We start from the raw sequence: 13,149 nt of genomic DNA, 5'->3' as shown, positions 1-13,149 counted from the left end.
GAAAACCACCATAGAGGACAACATCCACGCAAGATGGGCAAGAAAAACAAGAAGACCGCCGAGCACAAAGAGCGTGTCGCGGCCAAGCAGTCCAAGAAGACCGCGCAGAAGGAAAAACGCACCAAGACCAAGGGCAAAGATGCAGACAGCGACGTCGAAGATGCGGACCTGGACGCCATTCTTGCCCAGTACGCCGAAGAGCAGACCAAATTCTTGAAGGTCACCGAGGTGGTCTCGGAGCCACCAAAGCCGCGGTCATCGGCGGCGGTGCTGGCGTCTCCATCAAACCGGAATGAGCTGCTGCTCTTTGGAGGCGAGTACTTTGACGGGACTCATGCTACGTTTTTCAATAACCTCTTTGTCTACCTGATTGATCGGGGTGAGTGGAGGGAGGTGACTAGCCCTAACAGTCCACTTCCTCGAAGTGGTCATGCCTGGTGCCGGGGTGGGAATACCGGTGGTATATACTTGTTCGGAGGTTAGATGATCACCACAATCATTGGAAATCCATGAATATAATCCAGGCGGGAACTAACCATGCACCACAGGGGAGTTTTCATCGCCGAAACAAGGCACCTTCTATCACTACAATGACTTCTGGCACTTGGATCCGGCCACCAGAGAGTGGACTCGCCTTGAGACCAAAGGAAAGGGACCACCCGCTAGAAGTGGCCATCGAATGACTTATTACAAGGTATCCTCACCCATCAATGTTTTATTTCTTTCCCGGCGTACACAAGCTGAATTACGAGATAGAATTACATTATCTTGTTTGGTGGTTTCCAAGATACCTCGCAACAGACCAAGTACCTACAGGACTTGTGGATCTACGATTGCCAGAGATACACCTGGTTCAACCCGACGTTGACTATTGCATCACAAAAGCCGGATCCGCGCTCGTCATTCAGTCTGCTGCCCCATGAGACGGGTGCCGTTTTGTATGGCGGATATTCGCGAGTCAAGGCCTCCGTCAGCGTAGGGGGCAAGCAGGTGAAGGGTGGTCCTCAAAAAATGACCCTCCGACCCATGGTCCACCAAGATACTTGGTTTCTCAGAATTACCCCACCTGAATCTGATGCAGCGGCTTCAGCGGGCCCTGCCGTCCGCTGGGAGCGAAGAAAGAAGCCCGCCAATACGCCCAACCCGGCGCGTGCTGGCACTACCATGGCGTACCACAAAGGACGAGGGATTATGTTCGGTGGTGTTCACGATGTGGAGCTGAGCGAAGAGGGAATTGATAGCGAGTTCTTCGACACTCTCTTTGCCTGGAACACCGACAGGAACCGCTTTTTCCCCTTGAGTTTGCGCCGGCCCCGTGCGCCGGGCAAGAAACAGCAGGCAAACCAGGCCATGAAGTCTCGCGACCGAACCAAGGCGGATGAGGAGGAGCTGCTGAATAATCTGAAGGCTCTGGAAGCCAAGGGTGGAATCTGCGGCGATGATGAAGACGAGGACCTGCAATCAAGCACGCCACAAGTCGAGGAGCCTGTGGAGCCCACTAAACCGGCTGTGGTTCGCTTTGAGATGCCCCATAGGCGGTTTAATGCCCAACTCGCGGTGCAGGATGACACGCTTTTCGTCTATGGTGGCACGTTCGAGAAGGGAGACCGAGAATTCACCTTCGACGACATGTACTCCATTGATCTGGTCAAACTCGACGGCGTCAAGGAGATTTTCTATAGGGAGCCCGAGAACTGGAATCTTATGATGGAGGATGAAGACAGTGATGAAGAGATGGAGGACGACGAAGAAGGAATGGAGGACGATGAAGAAGAAGAAGATGCTATGTCTCTTGACACCTCTTCACCTGCTCCAACAGATATGACGGTGCCGTCGGTGACCAAGGAGATGGAGCAACTTGAGGTAGAGGAGCAAGAGACAGAACCTGTGGATGACAGCAAACCTCTCCCACGTCCATTTGAGAGCCTTCGGGAATTCTTCACTCGTACTTCGGAAGAGTGGCAGAAGGTCTTGATTGACACCATGAGACAGAGAGAGCAGTCCGCCGAAAAGACGATCAAGGAATTGCGAAAGGCAGCCTTTGACATGGCGGAAGAAAAGTGGTGGGACAGCCGCGAGGAGATCATGGCCCTCGAGGACGAACAAGAAGCCGCGGGCATTGGAGAGGTCGTCAGCATGGCAGACCGAGCTGAGAATGTGGGAGGAGCTGGCCGTCGCCGATGATCACCTCGACATAGATAGTCATGATTTATGCTTCAAAAATTCAATGTAAGCTTAGCATTGGGAGATACCGATGCTAGCGATATGTCCATGGATATGGTGAGAGAGGCATATTATAAGACTGATATGTTGGAGTTTAAGCCTAAAAAATTAACACAATTAACCAGTGTCTAGTTTTGTGTAAAAGTAAAATGTCTTAATGTCTTGATATCTTGATGTCTTACATGCAAAGATAATAAAACGCAGACTGCAAGAGACGGTGAGTGGTATAAATGTGGTTCTCCGCATCCCCTTTATCGTGAACCTTCTTGAACCCCAACATCCTCAGCAATGGCTGCGAAACTGATTGATCGCCGATTCCACAACGTACCGGGTACGTCTGGTTGAATTATATACGCGATGACGCGACAAATCAACCCAAGATTAGAGATGAGGCTGACTCGAGTCCAGGAAAGCTCCGGGTCGCGGAGCTCTTCTTCGACGTGCCCGTCGACTACAGTAAGCCCAATGATGGCACATTGCGACTTTTTGCTCGCAGCGTGAGTCGTCTGAATAAACCCGTCGAGCCCACCAAGGAAGAAACCAAGCTTCCTTGGCTGGTCTATCTTCAAGGCGGCCCGGGCTTTGGATGCGGTGCCCCGCAGAATTACGGCTGGGTTGAGCTGGCGCTCAACAAAGGGTACCAGGTAGGTGACTGCATCATCCAAAAGTCTTGTATGAGAAGAATTCTGTCCGGAATTCGGTTTCTGATTTAGATTTATAGGTTCTTTTTCTGGACCAACGTGGCACAGGCTTGAGTTCTACCATCACGGCAGCAACCCTTGCTCGCCACGGAAATGCGATCAAACAGGCCGAGTATCTCAAGAACTTCCGCGCGGACAGCATTGTTCGTGACTGCGAAGCGATTCGTCGTTTCTTGACCGAGGACTATCCCGAAAACCAGCGCAAATGGAGTATCATCGGCCAGAGCTTTGGTGGGTTCTGCGCGGTGACTTATTTGTCGAAGTTGTATGTGTTAATACCCGGATATCATCGATGTCTTATTTTGCTAATTTCTGTACTCCCATTGAAGCCCGGAGGGACTGAACGAGGCTTTCTTGTGTGGTGGATTGCCTCCCCTTGTTAATGGCCCGGACCCCGTCTACTCGCGAACCTATGGTGCGTAGACTGGATTTTCCTTGAAATTCCTCGGGCGATTTCTAATTCAATACCAGAGAAGGTTGAGCAGAGAAACCGGGCGTACTATGCCAAATTCCCCGAGGACGTGGACCGCGTCAAGAAGATTATGCGCTACTTGGCAGAAAACAAGATTGCCTTGTCTTCGGGATGGTTGACCCCATCTCGTTTCCAACAGTTTGGAATCTTGTTCGGCTTCCATGGTAAGAGACCTTTGGACCTTGTTCGGTATATGCATGTGGTGGCTCTAACACAACATAGGTGGTCTCGATTCTTTGCATGGTGAATATGCATCTCTCTCCATATAGTTGCTGACACGAAGAGCGTTTCTAACTTGCTGGGCTACAGATATCGTGCTACGAGTATGGAACGACTTGGAGATATTTGGTTCTCTCACCCTCCCGACCTTGTCTGTAGTTGACAGCAACGGCGGCATGGACAAGAATATCATCTATGCTATTTTGCACGAGGCCATTTATTGTCAAAGGTGAGCATACGGCGCCTCTTTTGGGTTCTAAGATATAGCTAACAAAAAATATAGACAACCATCACTGTGGTCTGCGGACAGGCTGCGCGCCGCCAACCCGATCTTCCAAATCGACGAATCGCAACCTGAGATCTACTTTACCGGAGAAATGGTAAGCGGCAGGCTTGCATACTGCCCCCTAGATACAGTATCAGGGGACCGCAACTAATTTTATATCGTATATGTTTCTATAGGTCTACAAAGACATGTTTGACTCTTACTCGGAGCTCAAACAAGTCCAAGAGACGGCAGCCATTCTCGCCAACATCGACTGGCCCGCGCTCTATGACGAGGCCCAGCTGGCCAAAAACGAAGTGCCCGTATATGCGGCAACCTACATCGACGACATGTATGTCCATTTCGATCTGGCGTCCAGCACTGCCGTCAAGATCAAGGGCACCAAGCAGTTCATCACCAACACCATGTACCATGATGCGCTGCGCAGCAGGTCGGGCGAGGTCATGCGCCAGCTCTTCAACCTCCGGGATGATTCAATCGATTAGCTGCACTACTAGACAGCTGGAGACTCAATTTCGAATAAGCCCAAGAAAATCTATCCAGGAACCGTGCCAACACTATTGGGAATCATGGCGGATTCGGCTTGCTATAGTACAACACCATCAGTGTATAGAGTCTATCATTGACGCAGTATTGGGTATAATAAAAGTGAAAAAAAAAAGCAATCAAGAAGTCTCGGGGGTTGTGTGGTGATCAGAAAATCTGTGGCCCCATCATTAGCTTTCAGGTTTCTGGCACTCAATACCAAACCAAAAAGAACTGGTGATACATACCGCACCGCCGATGATAAATAGTCTCTCTTCCTCCCGCTGCACCCACTGAGCAACTTTGCTAGCACTCTGCGCCAGCGCGTTTCGGTTCGTGTTCGGTTCGGCGACGCAGTACAGTTCGAATACTGGAGTCACCCATGCGAACGAGCTGGCGGACCGAGAGACACAATGGTAAACTTTGACATGGGTGTTCTTGGTATGGATGCTTGCATGAAGGTTGTTGTATATAGACATCAGCCTAGAAACAATGTCAGATCTCTCTGCCAGCGTAGTCATACTTAGAAATGACTTCCCCCCCCTATGTTCTTAGGATGACCAACCTTCGTCGACGAGAAATTGAAGAGAACTCGGGAGCATAGGATGACATGGTGAATTGCACGTTGGCACGCGATTTATACAGGAAATGATGGAGCACCGTCCCAGGCACGATGTCGGTCGTTGTGGGTCGACCCGCGTCAATGGCCTCTTTGATTACCTTAAGACTGCCGGTTCTCTCCATTTGCTGCCGTGCCAGTAATGTCAGATTAATTATCGTGGAGAGACTTGGTTGCTCGATGGTACTCACCTCGACTAGCGAATCGCGCATTTCCTGCATATCAAAGAAGCTTTCTTTGTCCGGGCTAATGAGGATGATGGCGACGGATTCGTCCTTGGTGATCTCTTCGTTGTCGTCGACATCGCCTCGAAGATCGAGGAAGCTGACATACATGTATAGATAGCCGCTACTGTTGAAGCCAGGCAGGCAAACGGGGATCCAACTCTCTCCGCCCCCGGCCTTGACTCCTTCAGCTTCGAAGATCATGTTGAATAGAAGTTGTAGGTCGCCCGGGTGAAGTGAGTGCTTTCTCGGCCGGACAACGCTGACAAGTCGCCCACCAGCCACCACCAACCCATATAGTAGGGAACTGGCTTTCGTCTTCAAGAGCGCATTGTTAATAGCTTGCCGGTGTTGTTTGCGGATTCGCAGACACTCCAATGCTGACAGCAGCGTAGATGGTGATCCTCGTGTGAAGCTGTCCGCTAAGGAAGAAAGAAGAGTCTCTGATCCTTGCAGAGGTCGTTTCAGATCAGTGGAAGGCCGGACGGAGAAAAGATGGGTCAGGGATGGAAGGGTCAAGGTCGATAAGATTTGCATATACAATGCTTCAAGTTGAAGTCGCAGTTGGTTCTCGCTCTCTATCATGCGGCTAATTGCAACCATGTGCAAAGAACCGCGAGTCACGATCACAAACTTGGTATCTCCAGCAGAGAAGCTCCGCAGGCGATCATCTGCATCTTCATAGAAAGATATGATAGTCTGGACCACCCCGACATAGCTAGAGATCAACCCACTGTCTCCGTGCCGTGACCAGATGGGCTTGCCGGCAGCAGACAGAATGAGATAGTGCTTTTGTTTGGCCTTCAACCGTTGGAGGAGCAGTTCTGCCGCAGGTCAGTCTCGCACCGAGAGTAGAGAGTTTTTCCTTGTACGACTCATACCTTCATCTCCTTCATCTTCATCCAGCTCGCCGACAGGTTCAAACTCGCTCAAAAACCCATCGTCGTCCACATCATCGGCGGGGAATTCAGGAAAATGGAGTAGGCTCGTGACCTCTTGCTCATGTTGCCCAGGAGCTGTCGCAACAAAATCTTTGAAGAAGGCTTCCATATCCCCCGCATCGCCACCTTGGACTGAACTGCGGATACTTGCCGTGTCGCCTGCTTCGCTTCCCCGCGGGCTTGCCAGCTGGCTGAGGCTTGCCTGTGCTCTCAATACTCGAGGAAGACCACGGACAGCCAATGCGGGCTGTGCGCTTCCCCCTCTTCCTGGTGACTGAGTACCGATATCCGTTCGCGAAAGGGCCGTCGTGGCCTCCGCCTGCAGGGTTGTTCGCGACGCCGGTTCATCGTCCAACAGGCTGAGTGTATTTGGTCGCGGGGGCAGAGGCGGCCGTTCTCCCTCTGGACTGGCACTGCGATCAGCATTCGGCAAGTTTGAGCCAGCCAGGGTCTCTGAGTGCTCATGGGCAGGCCCGTCCCGGTTATCGCGTTGGTGTGGATTCATCCCCGCTGCGGGCATGCGCTTTGTCGCAGTCGCAGGTCGCGGGGAACTGGTTTATAGATAGCGCATGGTAATAATCAATAAATTCAAAGATCACGGAATCCCTGGAGCTTTGAGCTCAGTGTGTCATCCAAGAAAGTGGTCGGTCGCTGACGTCGATCGGACAGCCGAAGCTCCCAAGGCGGACAAAACAATCGACTGCGTGCGTGGCCCTTTGGATCAGTTTCAACCCCCAACTCCCCCTCCAACAGGGTCGTGCTCAATGTGCTAAATATGAAGGAGGGCAGTCCGCAACATTCTCATCAATTCGACGTCAGACATTGGCACCATGAGCCTTGATTCCAGTGCCTTTCCGAGGTCGAACTCCCCCGCAAGCTCCGAGAGCTCCCTGACGCGCACCCGCCTACAGGGAAAAGATGGTCTGCGCCCTCTCTGAAAACTCCGCAAAGAAGTGGCGCTGTGTCTAATTTTGTCTGCCGAATACAGGTTCTCTGAAGAAAGACAAGAATTACCGCCGATATGCCTCCAGCGTCGAGCGAGCGTTGTCGCTGTTCGACAATGCTCTACAGGAATGGGCCGACTATATCTCCTTCCTCAGTCGCCTTCTAAAGGTGAGTCTTTTCTACAAGGGCTTGCTTTGGGTGTCATTACTGATCCCAGCGTTACCAGGCGCTCCAAACACATCCGCCCGATCAACCAATCGTTCCCCATAAGGTGGTCGTTGCAAAGCGGCTCGCGCAATGCATGAACCCCTCGTTGCCATCAGGCGTACACCAAAAGGCCCTCGAGGTATATACATACATATTTGGGCTTATAAAGGTGTGTGGCTTTTATCAAAACAAAAGAGCCGCGAGAGTTGACCGCTGACGGGCTTCATAACCAGCACGAGGGACTGTCGCACGACTTGCCATTGTATCTGCCTGGTCTGGCACCCACCTTGACCTTTGCCTCGCTTACCGTTCGCCCACTGTTTCTGTCGCTGGTGGAGGGATATATTGTTGATCTGGAACCGCGAGCCATCCGCCCAGCCTTGAAAGCAACTCTCTTAGCACTACTTCCGGGTCTCGAAGAAGAAACGAGCGATGATTTTGAGCCGACGCTTCGTACAATCAACAAGCTGCGCAGTGCTGCCGGGTGCCTTGAGATACAGAAGACATCCGGGACAGAGGCTTCTGGACAATACTTCTGGCAATGTCTTTTTCTCGCGTCCATCACCAACCCCAGCCGGCGGCTTGGTGTCCTGGCGTATCTGAATCGCTGTCTCCCGAGACTTGGCATTGCGGACCGCCCAAGCGCAGCCGAAACGAGCGACAGCCAGGCTTCATCTGAATTGCTAGCAGCCGCAGACTCCGTCATCCTACCGGAGCCTGGCCTGCTAATTCGGTGCTTTGCAACAGGCTTGTCTGACGACCAAGTCCTGGTTCAGCGCAACTTTCTCGATTTGCTTGCCACCCATCTGCCTCTTAACTCTCCGGTTTTGCGGTCCAAAATTGTGGACAGCGACCTTCAAACATTGATCATTGCGGCGGTGGGCGTAGTCACCCGGCGAGATATGAGCTTGAACCGCCGGCTATGGGCATGGATGCTTGGGCCGGAACCTGCCAACGATCGTCCTTCACTAGATCAACGAAAATTTTCGTCAGACGCCGCTCGATCTTCGCTAGTCGATGGGAAGGACCATTCGCAAACACAATATTTCAGCCGTGTGGGTTTGCAGCCGTTGGTTACCGGGTTACTGGAAATGATCAAACACGCGCCAAGTGTCCCAACAGAGAGAACAAAGCCATTCCGGATATCGTTATCCTTGATGGATCGCTGGGAGATTGGTGGATATATCGTCCCCGCGGTCTTCCTACCCACCATGCGCAGTGTTCAAGCATTTGAAAAAGAAGCCCCCACGAGTCACTTTGAGGAGGTCTTTCGCAGCGCGAGCGCCTTCTTTGACGGGGTCGAGAGTGGAGTAATATTCTCGGAGCTTCTGGGCCTGGTTGATTTCCGCTTCAGTGATATAAACCGCAACGATGACCGAATCTTGCACAACTTGACCCTTGCGTGGTTCATACTTGAGAACTTCAATGTGCGGGAAGAAGAGATGCTTCAAGTTCATATTCCTCTGCTGGCATTATCCGCCCTCGTCAAGATGAGAGAAATTTCATCATCCCAGGGACAGTCGTCCGAGAATATTGCCAAAAAGCGGACTGTGTCCAGTGAATTGAACAACGTGCTGAAGTCTGTAACTGGCCTGCTCACTGAAAGAGCATTTTCGAAAAAGACGAGCTCCGAAAAGGCCGTCGCCGGAGATGGAAAGGCTAAGAGTACTGATATATTGAAGAAGATCCATCGTTTCTATGAGCATAGCAAGAACAGCCTTGACCTACCACCTCTGCCATTCGCTTTCAGACATCTGAGCGAGATGATGATTCGAGAAGCCCACGAATTGACCATTGCCGCGCTGGAAAGCCGTGATGACACCTCATCGCTTCATGAAAAACTCGATCTCCTTGTGACATTACTCAGGAAACTTCCCAAGTCGCGGATTCTTCGAGATAGACGGTTGTACGAGGCCATTTCTCGGCGACTGGATGTAGGACAGGACAAACCGACGACTGCTGTCTTCGCGGTGACCTCCACTATCACGTCCGCAGTGGCGAGCCTGTTTTTCGTTCAGACTCCCGGTTTCTATCTCAGTTACGAGGATACATGCGATCTCATCCCCACGCTTGTTGATCGGCTTTGGCAATATTTGTCTCCGCTCAGTCCCAAGTTCCATGTTGAAGCCATTCGCTGCTTATGGCTTTTGCATTCAATTTCTTGGGTTGATCACCTTGTTGAAGCATCTATAACGTCTTTGATGGTCAACACGTCCCTGGCAAAGTCAGGTCATCTCTCCTCCGAGGAACAAGCCGAGCGGTTCTATGTCCTTTGGAATCACAGCCATCACAACACGCATGAGCAACCCCCGAAGCAAGTATTCGAACTTGGAGGGACTTTATTCTCTTATCAGTGCTCAATGCTTGAGCGCCCTCTTTTTATTGTGCTTGATCTCCTATCCCAAGAGCCGAGCGATGTTTCCGAAAGTGTTCAGCGCTGGCTTCAAGACCTTTCATCCATCCACAGGTAATATTTTTGTTGAAGCACTTGAGCGAACGTCATTAAAGCTGACATTTTACCAGGGTTCTTCTTGTCGTCGTTTCAAAACTCGAGGAGTTATTCGAGCGTGATGCTCCTAGTGACACAGTAGACGGCATCCAGGCCATCTCCCCAGACGATTACAAGGAGTGCAATTATCTGCTACGAACAGCCTCGAATATTATCTCCTCGCTTTCCCACAGCGGATGGATTACCCTTCTCAACCATACGTTAGGACAAACAGAAAGGCGACCAGATACATCAAAATCCGAAGGTTAGTCTGCTCGCCATGTATCAATTGAGCCTGTCAGTCGCTAATCGGTATCTGGTGGATAACAGACGATGTGGATATGAAAACCCTTCATTCTGCTATTTTTGATTCCTCGCTTCATATTGTCAACAAAGCACCAAGCTGTACGAAGATTAGTCCGGAGGGAGAGCGATTGCAGAAAGATACTCTTCATCTGATGCGACAACTTCTCCTCGGCCCGGGGTCGGAATATTTGGCAGAAACTGGCATTGATGATTTCCTCGTGGACAGACTCCTCGTGGCAGCTGATGAGGGTGGCAGCGTTGTAATCCAGGGAGCCATCATTGATGCACTTCTCGCAGCACTGAAGGTGCGGTTCGCGCAAGCATACTTACCACCACAACCGCCTCGACCGAAGCATCAGCGAGCAGCTTCTCGTGATCGGTTGACAAGCCCATCGATTCTATCTTTCACCAGTGATAGAGCAGACAGGGCATCTTCCTTGCATCAGCTGCCCCAGCCTCCAGAGCGGCTTTTGGACTGTCTTCTTAAAGGAATCAGTTCACCAAAATCCAGGGAAATTGTGGACAAGTGGATCGGGCTACTTTGTGAAGTGCTCCCTCTCTACTCTGGCTCAATTTTCCAGATTCTTTTGATGCTGGTGGAATGCTTCTGCAGGGAAATCCGCCTGTCCTACGGGAGGCTCCAGCTCGCTTTCCAGCAGACAGAAGACTGGCCGCAAGACCGTTCTGAGCATGTGACTATCACATTGCTTACCGGCCTCGAAACTTGCATTGCGAATGCCCACGAGCGCCTCCTTCTAGAAGAGGCCAATGCACCAGCAGTCAAAAGCCCCGTGGACCAAGCACAGGGCTTTTTTGGAAACATGGTGTCGGGAGTTTTCCATTCAGAAGGCAACCAGGGACGTCCCAATACCGCCAACAATCGATTGACGGTGCTTCTCTGCTTCCAAGACGCTGTGCGTCTGTGCTTCTCGATCTGGAAATGGGGTGCAGGGGATCGAAGCGGCTCTGCTCCCGATTCTGAGTCCATGGCGTCCTTCCAGTATACGTCACTGCGGATGAGGAACCGATCCCGCCGACTCCTGGAGCACTTTTTCACTGCGGAGGCTCTTGAATGTCTCGAGACGCTGGTGGATTTGTGGACTAAGTCTGACACAGAGACGGCAGCGCTTATTTTCAACCTGCTTCATACCCTTGATGGGTCACGGCCGAAGATTACGATTCCCGCCATCTTCAACGCAATCTATACTCGCACCAATCCGAGTGCCTTGGACCACAGCCGCAAGTCATCGCTGGCTTCTAACCTTTCCGAATCCGAGCTCGCCAGTTTCCTGGTCACCTATGCACGCTCACTGGATGATGACGTTCTCGACGAGATTTGGACCGACTGCATGACGTTTTTACGCGATGTACTTAGCAACCCCTTCCCGCATCGGCAGATTCTGCCACGTCTGATTGAATTCGCTGCGATCTTGGGCGCAAAGCTGGAGCACACAACCTTTGGCGAGGACCGGCGCATGCGAAAGGAACTCGGAGTATGTGGTCCCATATTTTCTCTTTTGATTCGTTATTTTATTAACTGCGCGAAATATAGGAGGTTCTACTGCGACTGCTCACGGCTGTGTTCACCAGCAAGCCCTTGGGACTCAATCAAGATTCCGGTCTCCTGGCGAGATCATCTTTCGAGTATGATCGCACTTCCGTGTCCCATACTGGACCCGACGACATCCTGAGCATTCTTGCGGTTTCCATGCCGTCCTTCATCACGACCCTGGGCGACTCGGACCGGATCACCACTGCCATCACGGGAATGTCGACGAACGTTGTCGGGCCGCTCATCCGTTCGCGTCTGTTCCCGAACAGTCTCAGCCGCAATGTTATGGTGCTTCTCCAGCAAATGGCCAGAGTGCCGGCAGCGGCGAAGATGTGGAAGAAGGACATCTCCGACGCGTTCAACGACCCTCGCTTCTTTGGATTGCAGGTGGATTGGGTCAAGGACAACTGGATGGATCTTCTCCGGCAGTGGGTTCTCGCCGACAAGGAGCGTCTGGCAGAGATCTTGGGTCGCCTTCCGCCACCCAGCACAGCAGGGATTATGTTCGGCGTGGGGGCTTCCGCCGCCCGGCTGGAAGCAGATCGTAAAGCGCAACTCAACCTGCGGCGCATCGCGCTGCTGATCCTGTCTGCCAGCGATGATTACTTTGTGGGTGAGCTTCCGGCTTTACTTCGAAAGCTGGAAGACCTGCTTCCTGCCACTAGCTCGTCGTCTCCTTCCTCGGCAACTCGGGCAGAAATCTTCATGGTTGTCCGCGCACTCACGCTCAAGACCTCCCCTTCCGCCATGGCACCGTTCTGGCCTATGATCAACGCCGAGCTACAAGAAGTCCTCTCGGCCGTTCCCCAAAACCCACCGTCCGAGCTGTACAATCCCTACGCACTGCTTCAGGGGTGCAAGTTGCTCGACACGCTGCTTGTTCTCGCACCAGACGACTTCCAGCTCCTCGAATGGCTCTTTGTGACCGACACTATCGATGCGGTCTACCCGCCCAACCGCTGGGAACCGGTCGCACTGGCTGATGAGGTGTCACATAGCTTCAAGCCTCGTGAGGTGGTCTCTCCGATGATTCCCGAAGAGCCCAGTGAGTCTGTTTCCCACGGCCTCAAGCGGCCGTGGCTCATATCGGACCAGATCCGGGAGATGGCCAAAGACGAGATTGTTGAGCAGGTCCTCCGACCATTCTTTGACCGGCTGAGCATCCGTGTGTATGAGAGGACGTACGGCATGGAGAGCGCAGATCTTGCCGTTTGTCGCGATGACCTGTTGGCGGATTTATTCAACGAGAGTACTATGGCGAATCATACTTAGGCATATCATATTCATTGCTTTTTTTTTGGTTTGTAGCTGTACAGAATATATATGAGTTACTGCTTTGTTATTGTTATTGTCCTTGTCCTCCCTCTATACAAACCCTCCAACCCCAGTTCCGACGCCGCCCGGACCACCCTTTGTCAACGTCACCCCCCTCAACTTCACA

The 13,149-nt window shown here is 51.9% G+C and overlaps 4 protein-coding genes across 4 annotated transcripts; 3 read left to right on the top strand and 1 right to left on the bottom strand.

Moving 5' to 3' along the window:
- Positions 1 to 33: 33 nt before the first annotated feature.
- On the top strand, positions 34 to 2,184 carry NUU61_009874 (putative Kelch repeats protein; the record flags this gene model as incomplete). Its single annotated transcript, XM_056660399.1, has 3 exons — positions 34 to 478; positions 549 to 694; positions 757 to 2,184. The coding sequence occupies 3 exons, from the start codon at positions 34 to 36 to the stop codon at positions 2,182 to 2,184; spliced, it is 2,019 nt and encodes a 672-aa protein (XP_056506897.1).
- A 327-nt stretch (positions 2,185 to 2,511) lies between these two features.
- Positions 2,512 to 4,386, top strand: NUU61_009873 (proline iminopeptidase; the record flags this gene model as incomplete). Its single annotated transcript, XM_056660398.1, has 9 exons — positions 2,512 to 2,554; positions 2,632 to 2,867; positions 2,945 to 3,189; positions 3,254 to 3,339; positions 3,396 to 3,560; positions 3,619 to 3,639; positions 3,706 to 3,844; positions 3,899 to 3,995; positions 4,078 to 4,386. The coding sequence occupies 9 exons, from the start codon at positions 2,512 to 2,514 to the stop codon at positions 4,384 to 4,386; spliced, it is 1,341 nt and encodes a 446-aa protein (XP_056506896.1).
- Positions 4,387 to 4,617: 231 nt separating this feature from the next.
- Positions 4,618 to 6,760, bottom strand: NUU61_009872 (guanine nucleotide exchange factor MON1; the record flags this gene model as incomplete). Its single annotated transcript, XM_056660397.1, has 4 exons — positions 4,618 to 4,909; positions 4,992 to 5,173; positions 5,237 to 6,093; positions 6,151 to 6,760. Coding segments are annotated over 4 exons (1,941 nt in total), but the record flags the coding sequence as incomplete, so codon positions are not given.
- Positions 6,761 to 7,040: 280 nt separating this feature from the next.
- NUU61_009871 (dopey family protein) lies at positions 7,041 to 12,980 on the top strand (the record flags this gene model as incomplete). The annotated part of the gene is made up of 6 exons (XM_056660396.1): positions 7,041 to 7,131; positions 7,199 to 7,323; positions 7,596 to 9,715; positions 9,886 to 10,115; positions 10,181 to 11,649; positions 11,709 to 12,980. 6 exons carry the CDS (start codon positions 7,041 to 7,043, stop codon positions 12,978 to 12,980), a joined length of 5,307 nt encoding a protein of 1,768 aa, XP_056506894.1.
- Between the last annotated feature and the right edge of the window lie 169 nt (positions 12,981 to 13,149).

Source organism: Penicillium alfredii (assembly GCF_028826965.1).
Source record: "Penicillium alfredii strain IBT 34128 chromosome Unknown utg000012l_segment0_segment0, whole genome shotgun sequence".
NCBI classification, from domain to species: Eukaryota; Fungi; Ascomycota; class Eurotiomycetes; order Eurotiales; family Aspergillaceae; genus Penicillium; species Penicillium alfredii.
This window is presented reverse-complemented; position numbering and strand designations above follow the sequence as displayed.